General features: G+C 44.2%; 1 protein-coding gene across 18 annotated transcripts in view; it reads left to right on the top strand.

The window, feature by feature from the left end:
* The first annotated feature begins 2,551 nt into the window (after positions 1 to 2,551).
* The window catches only part of afdna (afadin, adherens junction formation factor a), a 125,934-nt gene continuing 108,187 nt past the window's right edge, over positions 2,552 to 20,298 (top strand). For 9 of the 18 annotated variants that reach the window (XM_045211292.1, XM_045211276.1, XM_045211280.1 and 6 more), the window contains exon 1: positions 2,553 to 2,875. In XM_045211292.1, coding sequence (XP_045067227.1) covers positions 2,774 to 2,875 — 102 coding nt within the window. In that variant the 5' untranslated portion in view covers positions 2,553 to 2,773. Of the gene's footprint in view, positions 2,876 to 20,298 lie in introns of all 18 variants that reach the window. The other 9 variants (XM_045211291.1, XM_045211288.1, XM_045211287.1 and 6 more) reach the window with 2 other exon arrangements.

The raw sequence follows: 20,298 nt of genomic DNA, 5'->3' as shown, positions 1-20,298 counted from the left end.
GTACAGTTGAACTCGAATAAAGTATAGACAGCCTCTCTCTAACCTTGAGTGTGTAGTGTATTTGTTTGGTAGGCTGATCTCAAATGTGAAATTCATCACGTCTGTGAGAGGTTCCTTCTCCGGGGACGCAATTCTTTTGACAGTGTGTTTTCACACCCAATAACAAAATCTAGCCACTGTTACACTTTTCCAAGACATCTGCACAACCTTTGGGATGGTGGAGAAGTCAATCAGCAGAATGTGTCTTGTTTAAGTTGTGATGACACATCATTTGCTGTTCAGTACCATGGTGACATAGAAAAATATGTTCTTTGCCTTTGTCAATTTTAGGTTAGCTATTCATTTGATGACATTTTGCATAGATGTTGACAACATTAAATATATACAGTAACGTGTCCTTTGCATCTAATATCTATACATTTCCCCAGGGGTGCGTTCAGTTCGGTTCAATGTTTTCCACGTTATGTGATGATTTATAATGAATGACACATTTCCTCTAAACGGTGTGCACCGTTCTGTAGTTTTCTGCAGTCAAATGACCTAGTAGCTTCATGGGTGGAATGGTATTAATATTTTTCATAATTTCATAATCAATAAACTTTTCTTTTTTTTACGCCGAAAATCCATTGTTCTATGTCAAACGGTTTTGTTATATTTCAGTATTTTGTGATGTATATAAAGTGTAATATTGGGATGCAAACTCAACATTTAATACATTTCAACTCTATATCTGAAATGGTACAGGTGTCTTCTTTTCTTTAAGCCCATAACCATGTGTGTGAGGTGTGTACTTTTGTTTCAAAGTAGATTTGTTTAAGACTACCAAGGACCACTCTGTATGACCCTGATTTAGCCCACTGCAGTAATTAATAGCCTTTGAGGTACGTTTGCTCCTATTCGGTGGGTGTGCAGAGGTGTGGCCTGATCAATATGGGTGTGACCATTTTAAAACACATAAATGGTGCAGCACACAGCATACACAATCGCTCTCTGGGTCACCATAATCCCACCATTCTCCAACTGGCCTTTCGGTTCCGTTTCTTTTGAATTAAACGTTGCACACCGTTCTGTTGAACTCAACACACTCCAGTTTTCCACAACATATTTCTCCCTCTGTTGGCCAGGTTAGGGATAAGGCTAATTTAATTGTGATAATTGAAATTCCATTACTGTGTGAAATGTCTCCCCTGATATAGATATAAAATGGTGGGAGGTGAAATCACACCTCTGCAAACAGAGCCATGCTAACATAAGCATTTCATCACCTCAGTAAAATGGCACAAAGCAAAAATAGAAATGGTGAAGATGGACTAAACCAAAGTAATTTTCATTCACAATATATGTCCAACTGAATGTTACTGAAGGATCTTGTCTTTATTTACTTGTGTCTGATGGAATGATTGGTGCATTTAGATTTCCTCTTTGAGGAACAATAAAGTACTATCTTAGTAGACAGAAAACATCCCTTTATCCTCTGATTTCTACTCTATCCCCTGGCCCTGGTATAAGAATGCTTTGTCTTGGTGCTCTGTAGGATGGTATAGACTCTACTTAGCCGTATAGTGCCCAGCCCTGTGTGCCCATATAACCTTAGCACGCAGGCAGCTCAGTACTGACGTAATGTAGTGATGTAAATGAGCTCATATTGCGTCAGTGGCCACAGTAGCCCTGCCTGCCTCATTGACTTGACTGCTGCCCAGGACTGCACAGCTGGGCTCGTCAGGTCTAACATGATGCTGTCTGACTGTGCACGCCCCATGGCCCTTCCATCTTCGCATGAGCACAGGAGTGAAAGCTACGCCGGATAGGCCACACAGACAAAGCCACATGAGCCAAAGCTCTGTTCATCCCAGTTTTTATGATCCCATAAAACATGTCCTGTCAGACAATTACAGCACACACTAAAGCAAGAGGTTGTTGTATTCAATGCTGACCTTTCCAAAGCTTTTAGTCTTGATTATTGTGCCAAACCTATTTCAGAATCAAAATGTTGCTGTAGCAATAAAATGAATATGAATTAAGAGGCTATCACCATTTGAACCTTCAATCACATGGTAGGCCTATGTCATGTAACTGTATATGTTTCTTAGATCCAAAACAAACCTCTGTCTCAGTGGGTGTGGTCACAGGATGATGACATTGCCATGGTAGCCAGTGTGACATTCAACCATATTGTTCAACCTGCTGACTCAGATCTGTTTTGGGGACAAGGAGGAAACAGGGTCCACTTCAATGCTTGTTTACTTGATAATACACATAGGCCTACTGCCATATTAGATTACATAGAATTAGATGACAATTTACACGAATATATAATATTTTCCTGACAAGATTCAGCAGTCATTAAATTACAGTAAAATACAATGACCTGCCTGTAAATTTACAAAGTTTCATTGACCATTCTTATGGTCACCCAACTGGCAATTGAAATGTTTATCTATTTATTGTATTGACTGGACGCTGTACTGGAGTCGAAATAGTTAACGCGGGGACAGGCACACATCACCGTTGTGCTCGTGCAGGGCGAATTGTAAGGGCGTGAACGCGCGCTAAAATAGTTCCATTTGCTTCCCGGGGAGAGAGAACCGAGTGCGATAAGCGAAAGAGGAGCGGTCCGCAAGAGGTACAGCTACCCGTGACAACGAAACACTCGAACCGTATAGAGCCCATATACTGTGCGCATTTTTTCTCCCAGTGAAGTTATCCGATCAGAGGCCTTTTATCGCCGACAAAGGGATTTTTCTTCAGTAGAGAGTATCATTCGGGATTCAGAATGTCGGGGAGCAGGGAGGAGGAGCGGCGGAAACTAGCCGACATCATTAACCACTGGAACGCCAACCGGCTCGACCTGTTCGAGATCAGCCAACCCACCGAGGTGAGTCCGTGGACCTTCCCTGAGTACAGGCCGCACCCGTCGGGAGAGAGGCAATCATTCCCAAGTGGGAAGAAGACCGGGAGATACGCGGGCGGATTCTCTCGTCTGATAATGAATTGTCAACCAAACACGTTTGTTAACAAATACCTGCATAGCACTGTTGAAATGCGCAAATGACCAAAACTGTATCAAACTCGAAAAACACAAATTATCCACACCTTAATCACAAATCAAACTAGTTACTGAGCTAACCAACCTGTCAACCAGATCATTGGCGCTAGCTAACGACGTAATGTTTGAGAGATAGCTAGAAAGACAACTCGAGCCTGTTTTCTTGCTCAGCAGCAGCACGCTCCAGTTTCTAGCTATGGCAAGTGCATGCAATGGCCGATGAGGTGAATACAATAATTGATGCAGGAGATTGTAAACTTGCTACAATTTCATGTCAGTCACGTATGACTGTATTCGCTTCCAAGCTAGCATCTGAACACACACAGATGCAATCCAACGTGGACGGTTACCTGGAAAAATCCCGACCCCGTATCTAGCTAGTTACAGATAGACAATTGTTTTGCATTTCTTTTGTTGGTTTTAACAAATCAACTACGTTTATTCACATTGTAAACAAGTGAATCACACATTAGCTAACAGTACTATGCTCATATCGCTAGATTGCCATAAGGCCACTTTGTATTTCAGCACCATGATGATGGATAGCTAGTTACTGTAGCAGCAAACTAAAACACTTCGGCGTCTTTAGCTAGCTTAGCTATCATCTAACGTTATAGATAGTGTTGAGTTGGGATGATGACTAGCCCACTAATGGACTAACGTTACTCTTAAAGCCATTTTGTTTGCCACTCATCATGTAGCTATGCCACTACCTTAGGTCGTAAGGTAGCTAGCTAGTGTCAATAAAGACTACTGTATGTTCTACTATATAAAATAACGTTAAGTGTTTGCTAAGACAATGTTAAGTTTTTAGCCTGTTGCTGGGTCTCTCAATATAGCCAGATGGCTGGCTAGCTAGCTAGGCTAACGTTAAGTGGTCTACTGACGCTGACCATTTATGATGATGGTTGGCTAGCTACCTATCTCTCTGTTCTAATCAAACTAACTACTAAAATGATTCGTGCTCTTGCGTCTCATGTCCTGTTTATATTTATTGCATCCAACACGCACGTGGTTGTTGTTTTTGTATGATGGGTTTCAGATCTAGCTAATCTTTGGTAGACTGTGTGTGTACAGTTTGCTACTTGTAGTAAAGTGTTTTTAGGCGCGCAGGCAGCAGCCAGCTACCCCCACCTTGCTCCGAGTTGCAAGACAAGTCTAAGTATTGGGGTGATGGGGGTCCCCTCTGATCCGATTAATTAGCTTTGGACAGAAGGACAGCTTCACTAACTAGGCCTAACTGTTGCTGCTGTGTTCTGGGAATCATGTAGTCCTGAGTCAGTATTCCCCTTCTCTTATTTACATGTGCATTATTTTGCATTTGCTTAAGAGAATTTGCTTTTGTGATGGTTGGTATAACATGTCTCACATGCAACACACACACAACCCTCCTCACTCTACAGTCATTGCTCTCCACACCCACAAACCTAAGTCAATTTTGTCAGAGAGATTGTTGGTTGTCATTACCATAATAGAGGCCTTCTGATGCAGAATGTTATGTCATTTTTAGCCCATGTGTGACAAGAGCTCCTTAAGCCAATAAATTATTAATTTCTTGCAAAGATGTTAATGACATTGTTTTATAGCATGTCCCCATGGCTGGTTATTTTAAAGCAGATGGGCCAGTGTATCTCTTCCCTCTGACTATGTCCTGTGGAATTCACTTCCTCTCATTACATTACCACACAATCATATAGCAATTAGCACGTTTGGTTTGTTTGTGGTTGGTATGAAACTGCTGCTTTTCAGGCATACTATTGGCTTGTGTAGAGCGGGATTTTTTTTCTTCTCCCTTAATAGTCTTGACAAATGCTATAAGATATTCAACTAGTTGTAACTGCTGACCAAGTCTCTATCCTTTGGAGTACGGCCAAAATACAATACCAGCAGTCTTAAGGGCTTACATTTTAAAACAAGCTAAACAGCATTTTCCTCTCCAATTTCGTATTGATCCTCATTAACTGCATGGCTTGAGAGAGGGTGGATGGAAACTTTTGACAGGCCCAAATCAAGGCCCTGTGGAGCATTGCGTCCTGTCAGAAGGTTGGGTCTGTTCGTCAGAAACCAGCTTTGTTGGCCTCCGGGCTTCCATTCCATCCCTGTGGAAGCCAGTGATTTGATTGTTGGCGTCAGTGGAACGGTGCGCTTTTTAGAACCTATCACATCCGCCCTCTGACTGGCAATGTGTGCCGACTGTGATCCTGGAGGAAGTGTGATTGTGTGAAGGTGGCCACCTGGGGGAAAGCTGGGTATGTTGACTATGGGTTGGATTGGCCAGAAATTAAGCGCTCGCCTGTTTTGTGTGCCACTGCTGCCAACCAAAATAAAGCATAGTTTCACAGCTTGTTTTTGTTATACTTTGAAGGGAAAGAGGACTGAGTTAGTGATCAGAGCAATATTACGTATATTCAAACTGACCATCTGGCCCTTTGATAGATAATGTTTAATCCCAGTTTGTTTTTAACCATGCTGTTGTGTTGTCCTGCCTTACACATGGACAAAGTGAAATACCTTGTTAACTTATCTGCTTTCGTCATCCACTAGCAAAAGACTGATGTCATGTGGCCTTGAGCAGGTGTGTGTTATTGTTCCAGGTCATGTATGACTGGAGAGGTTCTTGTCAAGCAGGCCTCTCCTCTCCAGCATGTGACTTGTTGCTGGCTCACTCTATTGCCATGGCAGCATAATTTTTTTATTTATTTTAATTTTTCCTTTATTTAACTAGGCAAATCAGTTAAGAACAAATTCTTATTTACAATGACGGCCTACACCGGCCAAACCTGGATGACGCTGGGCCAATTGTGCGCCGCCCTATGGGACTCCGAATCACGGCCGGTTGTGATACAGCCTGGAATCGAACCAGGGAGTCTGTAGTGACGCCTCAAGCACTGAGATGCAGTGCCTTAGACTGCTGCGCCACTCGGGAGCCCTGCTGTGCTCATACTAGTGATGAGCACAGCAGAGGGCTTTGTGCCTTCTTGGCAAAATGGACAAAATCGATACCAACAGAGCATTATACATTCATCTCTACTGTGTCAATTCACCACAAATTGTTATATTAACTGATACATTGGAAGTCGTGTGAAGGATTGTGGTTTCATAGAAAGCCCTGTGATGTGTGTCATTTTGAAGAGTGTATTGAATATACAGTGCATTCGGAAAGTATTCAGACACCTTCACTTTTTCCACATTTTGTTACGTTACAGTCTTATTCCAAAATTGATTAAAATACACACAATACTCCATAACGACAATGCAATTTTTTTTTTTTTGCGAATGTATAAAAAATACAAAACTGAAATATCACATTTACATAAATATTCAGACCCTTTACTCAGTACTTTGTTGAACCACCTTTCTGCAGCGATTACAGTCTCGAATCTTCTTGGGTATGGCGCTACAAGCTTGGCACACCAGTATTTGGGGAGTTTCTCCCATTCTTCTCTGCAGAACCTCTCAAGCTCTGTCAGGATGGATGGGGAGCGTCGCTGCACAGCTATTTTTGGTCTCTCCAGAGATGTTCGAGCGGGTTCAAGTCCGGGCTCTGGCTGGGCCACTCAAGGACATTCAGAGACTTGTCCCAAAGCCACTCCTGCGTTGTGATTGGCTGTGTGCTTAGGGTAGTTGTCCTGTTGGAAGGTGAACCTTCGCCCCAGTCTGAGGTCCTGAGCGGTCTGGAGCAGGTTTTCATTAAGGATCTCTCAGTACTTTGCGCCGTTCATCTTTTCCTCAATCCTGACTAGTCGCCCTGCCGCTGAAAAACATCCCCACAGCATGATGCTGCCACGACCATGCTTGACCGTAGGGATGGTATTGGCCAGGTAATGAGTGGTGCCTGGTTTCCTCCAGATGTAACGGTTGGCATTCAGGCCAAAGAGTTCAATCTTGGTTTCATCAGACCAGAGAATCTTGTTTCTCATGGTCTGAGAGTCTTTTAGGTGCCTTTTGGCCAACCCCAAGTGGGCTGTCATGTGCCTTTTACTGAGGAGTGGCTTTCGTCTGGCCACTGTGTGCTGTAGAGGTGGTTGTCCTTCTGGAAGGTTCTCCCATCTCCACAGAGGAACTCTGGAGCTCTGTCAGTGACCATCAGGTTCTTGGTCACCTTCCTGACCAAGGCCCTTCTCCCCATATTGCTTAGTTTGGCCTGGCGGCCAGCTCTAGGAAGAGTCTTGGTGACAATTTTTTAAGAATGATTGAGGACACTGTGCTTTTGGGGACCTTCAATGCTGCAGAAATTTTTTGGTACCCTTCCCCAGATCTGTGCTTCGACACAATCCAGTCTCTGAGCTCTACGGACAATTCCTTCGACCTCATGGCTTGGTTTTTGGTCTGACATGCACTGTCAACTGTGGGACCTTAATGTAGACAGGTCTGTGACTTTCCAAATCATGTCCAATCAATTGAATTTACCACAGGTGAACTCCAATCAAGTTGTAGAAACATCTCAAGGATGATCAATGGAATCAGGATGCACCTGAGCTCAAATTTGAGTCTCATAGCAAAGGGTCTGAATACTTATGTAAATAAGGTATTTCTGTTTTTTATTTGTAATACATTTGCAAGCATTTCTAAAAACCTGTTTTTGCTTTGTCATTATGGGGTATTGTAGTTGGGGTAAAGGACCTATCACCCTAAATAAAGGAGCAGAACCTCAGCAGATGGAGCCTGTCTTGCTTCATCAAGTCTTGAGATTTAAATTGATCAAAGCCAATGTTATTAGATTTGTCACATACCCATCATTTTCTTTACACTGTCATTTCAGGTTTACCATCTCAATGGAGATTTTTCCCCTGCATTGAAATACACTGAACAAAAATGTCAAAGATTTTACTGAGTTACAGTTCATATAATGAAAATCAGTCAATTGAAATAAATTCATTAGGCCCTAATCTATGAATTTCACATGACTGGGAATACAGATAGGCATCTGTTGGTCACAGATGCGTGGATCAGAAAACCAGTCATTATCTGGTGTGACCACCGTTTTGCCTCATGCAGCGCAACACATCTCCTTTGCATAGAGTTGATCAGGCTGTTGATTGTGGAATGTTTTCCCACTCCTCTTCAATTGCTGTGTGAAGTTGCTGGATATTGGTGGGAACTGGAACACGCTGTTGCTCCATCCAGAGCATCCCAAACATGCTCAATGGGTGACATGTCTGGTGAATATGCAGGCCATGGAAGACCAGGGACATTTTCAGCTTCCAGGAATTGTTTACAGATCCTTGAGATATGGGGCTGTGCATTATCATGCTGAAACATGAGGTGATGGTGGCGGATTAATGGCATGACAATGGGCCTCGGGATCTCGTCACGGCATCGAAAAAATGCAATTGTGTTCATTATCCGTAGCTTATGCCTGCCCATACTGTAACCCCACCGCCACCATGTGGCACTCTGTTCACAATGTTGACATCAGCAAGCCGTTCGCCCACAAGACGCCTGGTCTCAGACGATCCCTCAGGTGAAGAAGCCGGACGTGGAGGTCTTGGGCTGGCATGGTTACACGTGGTCTGCGAATGTGAGGCCGGTTGGACGTACTGCCAAATTCTCTAAAACAACGTTGGAGGTGGCTTATGGTAGAGGAATGAAGATTAAATTCTCTGGCAAAAGCTCTGGTGGACATTCCTGCAGCCAGCATGCCAATTGCGCGCTCCCTCAACTTGAGACATTTGTGGCATTGTGTTGTGTGACACAACTGCACATTTTAGAGTGGCCTTTTATTGTCCCCAGCACAAGGTGCACCTGTACAATGATCATGCTGTTTAATCAGTTTCTTGATATGCCACACCTGTCAGGTGGATGGATTATCTTGGCAAAGGAGAAATTTGTGCACAAAATTTGAGAGAAATACGTTTTTTGTGCGTATGGAACATTTCTTAAGTCTTTTATTTCAGCTCATGAAACATGGAGCCAACACTTGTTGCGTTTTATATTCTTGTTCAGTATATGTATACACACACTGAAGCATCCTTGTGTTGGTGCTCGCTGTGTACTGTAATTATACTTTACACAGAATAGACACGGTTACCCACAGGTCCAACAGCTGTAATTTGTGAGTTTGTAATCCAGAGAGTGGTAATCTGTGGGGACCTGGGAGTGGGCTGTCTGGAATTAGCACATCCTGACTGTGCATTTGGCTCAGTCATTCCCTCTTGTGACTGTTTTGTTGCTGCTCATACCGGCCAACACTTGGCTCCTCTTCAATGGGTAAAAAATTATTATCCGCTTAAAGTTGGAGACATGCATTGTAATATTTGATAACCGCTTCTAGTGTTGTACAGTTCACAAGATGACTAGACTGGTATTGGCTGAACTATTGGAGGGCACCACTTTTGACTTGAGGGGGATGCTGAAGGTTGGGCTGGCTCTCCTCATACATCCTACTGTGTATGTGTTCACCTGCATCTCCTCCTCTCTTCCCTGAATACATCTGTTCATCCCTCCTTCCTCCCTCTCCTCTACTGGGAGATAAAGCTGTAAATGTGTTCTATGTCACTGCTCAAGGCTGCCTGCCTGCATGTACTGTGCGTGTGACTGTATTTAGCTGAGAAAGCTCTGTCAGAGTAATGGCTCCCAGTTCATTAGGAAGTGGACCGAAGATCACGACTATGACTTGTCATTTACTGGCTTCAAATTGAATTTTGGCCCATATATCTCATGGCCAGACTGGCTATTACACATCCTGGTCTGTCTAATCTATGCCGGTGCCTGCTGCTGAATTATGTTGAGTGATCCAAAGCAGAACACTTACCATTAACATATTTCCATTAACAAATGTTGCTCTTTGGCTAATTGGTCTCATGATATGGTAAGGACGGTGAGTTTATTTTTCCTTTCCAGTTACCACAGGTGCTTTCATCTGAATGTATCTCTCTGCCTCTCCCTGATCCTGTTATTCTAATGTGGATCTCACACACACACACTGGCTGTATCACATTGGCTGTATCACTGCTTGGTATGGCAACAGCACCGCCCTTGATCGCATGGCGCTGCAGAGGGTGGTGCGGACTGCCCAATACATCACTGGGGCTGAGCTCCCTGCCATCCAGGACCGCTCTATCAGGCGGTGTGAAAGGATGGCCCGGAAAATCGTTAAAGACTTCAGCCACCCAAGCCATAGACTGTTCTCTCTGTTTCTGCATGGCGAACAGTACCGGTGCATCAAGTCTGACACCAACAGGCTCCTGAACAGCTTCTATCCCCAAGCCATAAGACTGCTAAATAGCTTACAAAATGGCTACACGGACTCTCTGATTTGACCCTTGTATTTATTTTCTGCACTCTATGCATACTTACACTCACTCACGCACGCATGCACACACACTCACATACAGTGGGAATAAATAAAGTCACCACCCCTTTCAAAATGTTCACCTTTTGTTGCCTTACAGCCTGAAATGAAAACACATAAAATCAGACTTTTTACGGCTTTATTTACATACAGTAACCCACAATTTACAAGTGAAAAAAAAATCTACAAACTCTGAACATTTATCAAAATTAAAACAGTAAAATACCCTATCACCTTCCAGATAAAAAATCTAGCTAATTGGCTTTCATCTGTGATCAATTGTAGTGACTTTGATTAGTTCAGAATAAAAGCAGTTGTTCATAGAGTACTCCACTGCTTAGTAGCGCAATTCAAAGCAAATAATCCACTATTGGCGGAAAGGTACTTTCAAAAGATTTACGAGATAAAGTTGTGGAAAGGCACAAGTCAGGGGATGGATATAAAAATATTTCAAAGGGTTTGTCTGTCTCTCGGAGCACAGTTAAGACCATTATTAAGAAGTGGAAGGCGTATGGCACCACCCAGACCTGGCATAGATCAGGCCGTCCCTCCAAACTGGATGACCGGGCAAGGAGGAGACTGATCAGAGAGGCTACCAAGAAGCCAATGGCGACTTTGAAGGAGCTTCAGGCCTTTATGGCAAAGACTGGTCAGTGTGTGCATGTGACCACAATATCACAACCGCTCCACAAATCTGGCCTCTATGGGAGGGTGGCAAGAAAAAACCCACTCCTCAAAAAAGTCAACATCAAGTCTCGTTTGAGCTTGCCAATAAGCAGATTGTAGATTCCGAGGCCAAGTGGCAAAAGGTGCTGTGATCAGATGAGACCAAAATTGAACTTTTTGGCCTGAACGCAAAATATATGTCTGGCGAAAACCCAATACATCTATCCACCCAAAGAACACCATGCCTACAGTAAAGCAAGGCAGTGGCTGCATCCTGTTGTGGGGGTTTTCGACAGACAACCCTCTGTCAGGAAGTTGAAAATGGGAAGATGGTTCACGTTTCAACATGGCAATGACCCAAAGCACACCGCCAAAGCAACCGTACAGTGGCTGAAGGACAAGACAGTGAATGTTCTTGAGTGGCCTAGTCAGAGCCCCTACCTAAATCCCATCGAGAATCTGTGGAATGACTTGAAGAGTGCAGTCCATGAGCGGTCAGCATGCAGTTTGACGGAGCTTGAACAATTTTGCAAGGAAGAATGGGCAAATATTGCACAGTCTAGGTGTGCAAATTTAGAGACGTGTTCAAAGAGACTCGTGGCTGTAATTCAAGTAAAAGGTGGTTCCACCAAGTATTAACTCAGGGGGGTGTTCACTTATTCAAATAGGGTATTTTACTGTTTTAATTGTAATACATTTTCAGAGTTTATTTGATTTTTTTCCCCACTTGGATATTGTGTGTTACTGTGTGTAAATGAAGCTGGAAAAAGTTTGATTTTATGTGTTTTCATTTTAGGCTGTATGGCAACAAAAGGTGAACATTTTGAAAGGGGGTGGTGACTTTCTATACCCACTCTACAATCTTAATTTATGCTGATGCTACTCTGTTTATCATACATCCTGATGTCTAGTCACCTTACCCCTATACATATCTACAGTTGAAGTCGGAAGTTTACATACACCTTAGCCAAATACATTTAAACTCAGTTTTTCACAATTCCTGACATTTAATCCTAGTAAAAATTCCCTGTCTTAGGTCAGTTAGGATCAACACTTTATTTTAAGAATGTGAAATGTCAGAATAATAGTAGAGAGAATGATTTATTTCAGCTTTTATTTCTTTCATCACATTCCCAGTGGTTCAGAAGTTTACATACACTCAATTAGTATTTGGTAGCATTGCCTTTAAATTGTTTAACGTGGGTCACACGTTTCGGGTAGCCTTCCACAAGCGTCCCACATTAAGTTGGGTGAATTTTGGCCCATTCCTCCTGACAGAGCTGGTGTAATTGAGTCAGGTTTGTAGGCCTCCTTGCTCGCACATGCTTTTTCAGTTCTGCTGAACACATTTTCTATAGGATTGTGGTCAGGGCTTTGTGATGGCCACTCCAATACCTTGACTTTGTTGTCCTTAAGCCATTTTGCCACAACTTTGGAAGTATGCTTGGGGTCATTGTCCATTTGGAAGACCCATTTGCGACCAAGCTTTAACTTCCTGACTGATGTCTTGAGATGTTGCTTCAATATATCCACATCATTTTCCTTCCTCATGATACCATATATTTTGTGCACCAGTCCCTCCTGCAGCAAAGCACCCCCACAGCATGATGCTGCCACCCCCGTGCTTCACGGTTGGGATGGTGTTCTTCGGCTTGCAAGCAACCCCCTTTTTCCTCCAAACATAACGATGGTCATTATGGCCAAACAGTTGTATTTTTGTTTCATCAAACCAGAGGACATTTCTCCAACAAGTACGAACTTTGTCCCCATGTGCAGTTGCAAACCGTAGTCTGGCTTTTTTATGGCGTTTTTTATGGCGGTTTTGGAGCAGTGGCTTCTTCCTTGCTGAGCGGCCTTTCAGGTTATGTCGATTTAGGACTCGTTTTACTGTGGATATAGATTGTTTTGTACCTGTTTCCTCCAGCATCTTCACAAGGTCCTTTGCCCTTGTTCTGGGATTGATTTGCACTTTTCGCACCAAAGTACGTTCATCTCTAGGAGACAGAACGTATCTCCTTCCTGAGTGGTATGACGGCTGCGTGGTCCCATGGTGTTTATACTTGCGTACTATTGTTTGTACAGATGAATGTGGTACCTTCAGGCATTTGGAAATTGCTCCCAAGGATGAACCAGACTTGTGGAGGTCTACAATTTTCTTTCTGAGGTCTTGGCTGATTTCTTTTGATTTTCCCATGATGTCAAGCAAAAGAGGCACTGAGTTTGAAGGTAGGCCTTGAAATACATCCACAGGTACACCTCCAATTGACTCAGATGATGTCAATTAGCCTATCAGAAGCTTCTAAAGCCATTACATCATTTTCTGGAATTTCCCAAGCTGTTTAAAGGCACAGTCAACTTAGTGTATGTAAACTGTAATTGTGATACAGTGAATTATAAGTTATATAATCTGTCTGTAAAAAATTGTTGGAAAAAAACTAGTTTGTTAACAAGACATTTGTGGAGTGGTTTTAAAACGAGTTTTAATGACTCCAACCTAAGTGTATGTAAACTTCCGACTTCAACTGTATCTCTATCACTCCAGTGTCCCTGCACATTGTAAATATCTTATTGAAACTGACCCTGTATATAGCTTCTTACTTTCTCGTGTTCTTCTTATTTGTATTTCTCTTGTTTTTGTTCTACCTTATGTTATTTTTTTAGCACTACATTGATATTGATAACTGCATTGTTGGGTTTAGAGCTTGTAAGAAAGGCATTTCACTGTACTTGTGCATGTGACATTTGAAACTTGAATCCAGACATTGAAACGGAATTCAACAATATTCATATATGCATTGCACTTAGTAGAAAATCAACTAAATGTATTGAACCTATTGGAAAGTTCATGAATTTACCCAAGTTAATCATAAGACATGAACAAAATGCATCAGTGATTAGTTTTTTCCCCCGGTAACTTTCTGAAGCTGCACAGGAATGCCCGTCTCTGTGTGGTGCCCTCGTATGTCTAATCTACACTTTGTAGCCATTAGCGATAATGCTAATGATAACAGTCTTCTGGTAGATGGAAAGGCTTTCCCAAAAACCTTAACATTGAAATGCTAAATTCAAAGTAGCCTACCTGACAGAAGGATATCATGATTATTTGTATCAATCCAGTGGCCATTTGTTCCACAAACCCTGCAATCACATGAGCGCTACAGAAACACCGCTAACCAAACATCTCTGGCTGGTGCCTGGTGCACATTGCATTAAAGGGTAAATACACTCCAAATTCAACATTTCTTAGATTAGAAGTGGTCTCCTGATCTCTCTTTTGACGAACATATCAAGACTGTTTCAAGGACAGCTTTTTTCCATCTACGTAACATTGCAAAAATCAGAAATTTTCTGTCCAAAAATGATGCAGAAAAATTAATCCATGCATTTGTTACTTCTAGGTTAGACTACTGCAATGCTCTACTTTCCGGCTACCCGGATAAAGCACTAAATAAACTTCAGTTAGTGCTAAATACGGCTGCTAGAATCCTGACTAGAACCAAGAAATTTGATCATATTACTCCAGTGCTAGCTTCCCTACACTGGCTTCCTGTTAAGGCAAGGGCTGATTTCAAGGTTTTACTGTTAACCTATAAAGCGTTACATGGGCTTGCTCCTACCTATCTTTCCGAGTTGGTCCTGCCGTACATACCAATACGTACGCTACGGTCACAAGACGCAGGCCTCCTAATTGTCCCTAGAATTTCTAAGCAAACAGCGGGAGGCAGGGCTTTCTCCTATAGATCTCCATTTTTATGGAACAGTCTGCCTACCCATGTGAGAGACGCAGACTCGGTCTCAACCTTTAAGTCTTTACTGAAGACTTATCTCTTCAGTAGGTCATATGATTGAGTGTAGTCTGGCCCAGGAGTGTGAAGGTGAACGGAAAGGCTCTGGAGCAACGAACAGCCCTTGCTGTCTCTGCCAGGCCGGTTCCCCTCTCTCCACTGGGGTTCTCTGCCTCTAACCCTGTTACAGGGGCTGAGTCACTGGCTTGCTGGTGCTCTTTCATGCCGTCCCTAGGAGGGGTGCGTCACTTGAGTGGGTTGAGTTACTGACGTGATCTTCCTGTCTGGGTTGGCGCCCCCCCTTGGTTTGTGCTGTGGTGGAGACCTCTGTGGGCTATACTCGGCCTTGTCTCAGGATTGTAAGTTGGTGGTTGAGGATATCCCTCTGGTGGAGCGGGGGCTGTGCTTTGGCAGAGTGGGTGGGGTTATATCCTTCCTGTTTGGCCCTGTCCGGGGTTTCTTCGGATGGGGCCACAGTGTCTCCCGGACCGCTCCTGTCTCAGCCTCCAGTATTTATGCTGCAGTAGTGTATGTGTCGGGGGCTGGGGTTAGTTGGTTATACCTGGAGTACTTCTCCTGTCTTATCCAGTGTCCTGTGTGAATTTAAGTATGCTCTCTCTAATTCTCTCGTTCTCTCTGAGAACCTGAGCCCTAGGACCATACGTCAGGACTACCGGGCATGCTGACACCTTGCTGTCCCCAGTCCGCCTGGCCTTGCTGCTATTCCAGTTTCAACTGTTCTGCCTGCGGTTACGAAACCCCTACCTGTCCCAGACCTGCTGTTTTCAACTCTTAATGATCGGCTATGAAAAGCCAACTGAGAGACCTGAGCCCTAGGACCATACGTCGGGACTACCGGCCGTGGTGACTCCTTGCTGTCCCCAGTCCGCCTGGCCTTGCTGCTATTCCAGTTTCAACTGTTCTGCCTGCGGTTATGGAACCCCTACCTGTCCCAGACCTGCTGTTTTCAACTCTTAATGATCGGCTATGAAAAGCCAACTGAGATTTATTCCTGATTATTATTTGACCATGCTTGTCACTTATGAACATTTTTGAACATCTTGGCATGGTTCTGTTATAATCTCCACCCGGCACAGCCAGAAGAGGACTGGCCACCCCTCATAGCCTGGTTCCTCTCTAGGTTTCTTCCTAGGTTTTGGCCTTTCTAGGGAGTTTTTCCTAGCCACCGTGCTTCTACACCTGCATTACTAGCTGTTTGGGGTTTTAGGCTGGGTTTCTGTACAGCACTTCGAGATATTAGCTGATGTAAGAAGGGCTATATAAAATAAAATTGATTGATTGATTGTGGATTTAGAAAAACAACAACAATGGAATGTTCTAGTAAAAAAAATGAAGAGAAAAAACGGAAATCAGGAAAACAAAACGGAGAAAACTGAATTTGGGAAAAACACTAAACAGAATCAGGCCAAAAATTTGATAGGGCCCTACCGATTTGTGTGGGCTCAGCAGAGCGGTGGTCAGAGTGGTGGAGATGCTTTCTGATGTAGAGGAGGTCTGAGCCTTGTCTTGCCCTGGCCTTGGCTTGTCAGACCCCATTAATCCTCAGAGGCCTGACAGTCACTCCAATCCGCCACTGCCCCTTCGTCATTGGCCCGCACAGCACACCCAGGCCTCTGATTGGCTGTTCCTTCTGTCACTCAGAACCAGACACTCCTTCTGTCACTCAGTGTGACCTCACAGGATCAGATGGGCATTGTGGGCTGATGACTTGTCTGTTAGTGTTTACGTTCCCACCCTACTCTCAGCTCCCTTGTAGCCTTTTTGACAAATCAAAAGAGATCTGCCCCACAACCTGGTATTGTATCCCACTCCTTATTCTGACTGGAGGAGATTTGATATTTGCAATCCCAGTGTCTGATATCAGGCTTATTGTTAAAGGACTTTCCTCATGTGGAAAAAAAACCATCTGATCGGGTTGCCTTGAGTCTGCTTAGCCAGGGGAAATTCAAGCCTCGCTCAGCCGCCCCTTGTGCTTTAGTTATTGGGAATGTCTCCTTCCATTTGCAAAAAATGTCTTTACATGTTTTTGTCTGCCAAATAGTTTGTGGTCGTCTTTCACATTTTGGAATGGTGTCTTTTGTTTTTGTTTAGTACGGTCTGTCAGTGGGTGGGGTGGTGTGTGGAATGTATTTTCTCTGGGTTTGTGCTGAGAGGGCTGTGACTGAGTGTCACACATGTTTATGAACAACAACAACAAGTCTCAAGAGGCTAGACTGGTATGGGAGTTGGCTTTGCCCTAGAATTATTCTGGCCTGAACTTCTAGTCTGAATTTAAACCTCCTATAGTAAGACTCGTGCCTCGCCTACTCCCTTCTTCTACGGTGTCCGGTGATCGTTGCGTATTTGAGTGATCATCACATACAAATCCCTTGTACAGGATTCCCCTTAAATCTTCTGGAGAATATTGTGGCTATTAGAAAGATCTGTTTATCTTCAGGGCTAGGTCTAATACTCCAGTCCACACATTATCCAGATGACTACTGTTGTATGGGGGGCAGTTGGCAGCCCTCCCATTAGTTTGAGTGATGGCCACATTTGGGACCAACCTTCTAAACTTTGAAAGCACATCTAAATCCCTAGAACTGTGAAAGGTAAAGAAGCATTAAACCTCAATGTTCTCCTATGATGAGGAACAGAAGCCAGGAGGAGAGCGAGATTAGAGACGGCAGGACTTCCTTTTCTAATTTTCGACCTGCTGAGAGAGAGCATCCTGGCAGATTCAGTCTAATGCACATGCTGCCGGCTTCCTGATGTCAAATTGGAGTTTTCTCATTAAACTAGAGTTGAATGGCCCTTGTTCATACAGTACTATGTAGCCTATAAGTAGCCTATACATTGGCCTTGTTGTGGTACATACATTGTTTGTGTACCAGAGAACCATTTTCTCTCTGAATGACAACCAAATGAGTCAATGTTCTAATAGTTGTGTTGTCTTGGTCCTCCTCCTCTTTCCTGATTGGCTTTTCTCTTGAAGAATGCTCTATTGTATGTCAGGTTGTTTCCCTTACATTAGGAATGCAACATGCCTGTATCTCAGAACCCTGCTTTGTGTATGACATCATCATATCCCATTTGTATGCCTGATGGTACTGTATGTAAAATCAAATCAAATCAAATTTTATTGGTCACATGCGCCGAATACAACAGGTGCAGACATTACAGTGAAATGCTTACTTACAGCCCTTAACCAACAGTGCATTTATTTTAAACAAGAAAAAAGTAAAAATGAAAACAACAAAAAAAGTGTTGAGGAAAAAAAGAGCAGAAGTAAAATAAAGTGACAGTAGGGAGGCTATATATACAGGGGGGTACCGTTGCAGAGTCAATGTGCGGGGGCACCGGCTAGTTGAGGTAATATGTACATGTGGGTAGAGTTAAAGTGACTATGCATAAATACTTAACAGAGTAGCAGCAGCGTAAAAAGGATGGGGTGGGGGGGCAGTGCAAATAGTCCGTGTAGCCATGATTAGCTGTTCAGGAGTCTTATGGCTTGGGGGTAGAAGCTGTTGAGAAGTCTTTTGGACCTAGACTTGGCACTCCGGTACCGCTTGCCGTGCGGTAGCAGAGAGAACAGTCTATGACTAGGGTGGCTGGAGTCTTTGACAATTTTGAGGGCCTTCCTCTGACACCGCCTGGTATAGAGGTCCTGGATGGCAGGAAGCTTTGCCCCAGTGATGTACTGGGCCGTACGCACTACCCTCTATAGTGCCTTGCGGTCGGAGGCCAAGCAGTTGCCATACCAGGCGGTGATGCAACCAGTCAGGATGCTCTCGATGGTGCAGCTGTAGAATTTTTTGAGGATCTGAGGACCCATGCCAAATCTTTTTAGTCTCCTGAGTGGGAATAGGCTTTGTTGTGCCCTCTTCACGACTGTCTTGGTGTGTTTGGACCATGATAGTTCGTTGGTGATGTGGACACCAAGGAACTTGAAGCTCTCAACCTGTTCCACTACAGCCCCGTCGATGAGAATGGGGGCGTGCTCAGTCCTCTTTTTTTTCCTGTAGTCCACAATCATCTCCTTTGTCTTGGTCACGTTGAGGGAGAGGTTGTTGTCCTGGCACCACACGGCCAGATCTCTGACCTCCTCCCTATAGGCTGTCTCATCGTTGTCGGTGATCAGGCCTACCACTGTTGTGTCGTCGGCAAACTTAATGATGGTGTTGGAGTCGTGCCTGGCCATGCAGTCATGGGTGAACAGAGAGTACAGGAGGGGGACTTTGCACGCACCCCCTGAGGGGCCCCCGTGTTGAGGATCAGTGTGGCAGATGTGTTGTTACCTACCCTTACCACCTGGGGGCGGCCCGTCAGGAAGTCCAGGATCCAGTTGCAGAGGGAGGTGTTTAGTCCCAGGATCCTTAGCTTAGTGATGAGCTTAGAGGGCACTATGGTGTTGAATGCTGAGCTGTAGTCAATGAATAGCATTCTCACGTAGGTGTTCCTCTTGTCCAGGTGGGAAAGGGCAGTGTGGAGTGCAATAGAGATTGCATCATCTGTGGATCTGTTGGGGCGGTATGCAAATTGGAGTGGGTCTAGGGTTTCTGGGATAATGCTGTTGATGTGAGCCATGACCAGCCTTTCAAAGCACTTCATGGCTACAGACGTCAGTGCTACGGGTCGGTAGTCATTTAGGCAGGTTATCTTAGAGTCCTTGGGCACGGGGACTATGGTGGTCTGCTTGAAACATGTTGGTATTACAGACTCAGTCAGGGACATGTTGAAAATGTCAGTGAAGACACTTGCCAGTTGGTCAGCACATGCTCGGAGTACACGTCCTGGTAATCCGTCTGGCCCTGCGGCCTTGTGAATGTTGACCTGCTTAAAAGTCTTACTCACATCGGCTACGGACAGCGTGATCACATAGTCATCCGGAACAGCTGGTGCTCTCATGCATGCTTCAGTGTTGCTTGCCTCGAAGCGAGCATAGAAGTGGTTTAGCTCGTCTGGTAGGCTTGTGTCACTGGGCAGCTCGCGGCTGTGCTTCCCTTTGTAGTCTGTAATAGTTTTCAAGCCCTGCCACATCCGACGAGCATCAGAGCCAGTGTAGTACGATTCAATCTTAGTCCTGTATTGACTCTTTGCCTGTTTGATGGTTCGTCGGAGGTCATAGCGGGATTTCTTATATGTCCCGCTCAAACTCTTTGATGCTGCTTTCGGCAGTGCTGGCAATTAATCTTTGACCCTCTCAGAGCAAACCAGCCCCCCTCAAATGCTTCTACTCAAGCTAATGAAGGATTGTGGGTGGCATCATATCCCAGTAGATGAAGCGGCACAGGTCCTAATCCAGGCACTTGTCATCTCCTGTCTGGACTACTGCAACTCGCTGTTGGCTGGGCTCCCCACTTGTGCCATCAAACCCCTGCAACTTATCCAGAACGCTGCAGCCCGCCTAGTGTTCAACCTTCCCAAGTTCTCCCATGTCACCCCGCTCCTCCGCAAACTCCACTGGCTTTCAGTCGAGCTCGCATCCAGTACAAGATCATGGTACT

This window comes from Coregonus clupeaformis, chromosome 36 (assembly GCF_020615455.1).
Source record: "Coregonus clupeaformis isolate EN_2021a chromosome 36, ASM2061545v1, whole genome shotgun sequence".
Classification (NCBI taxonomy): Eukaryota; Metazoa; Chordata; class Actinopteri; order Salmoniformes; family Salmonidae; genus Coregonus; species Coregonus clupeaformis.
The sequence above is the reverse complement of the archived record's forward strand: the minus strand, read 5'-3'. Positions and strand labels throughout refer to the sequence as shown.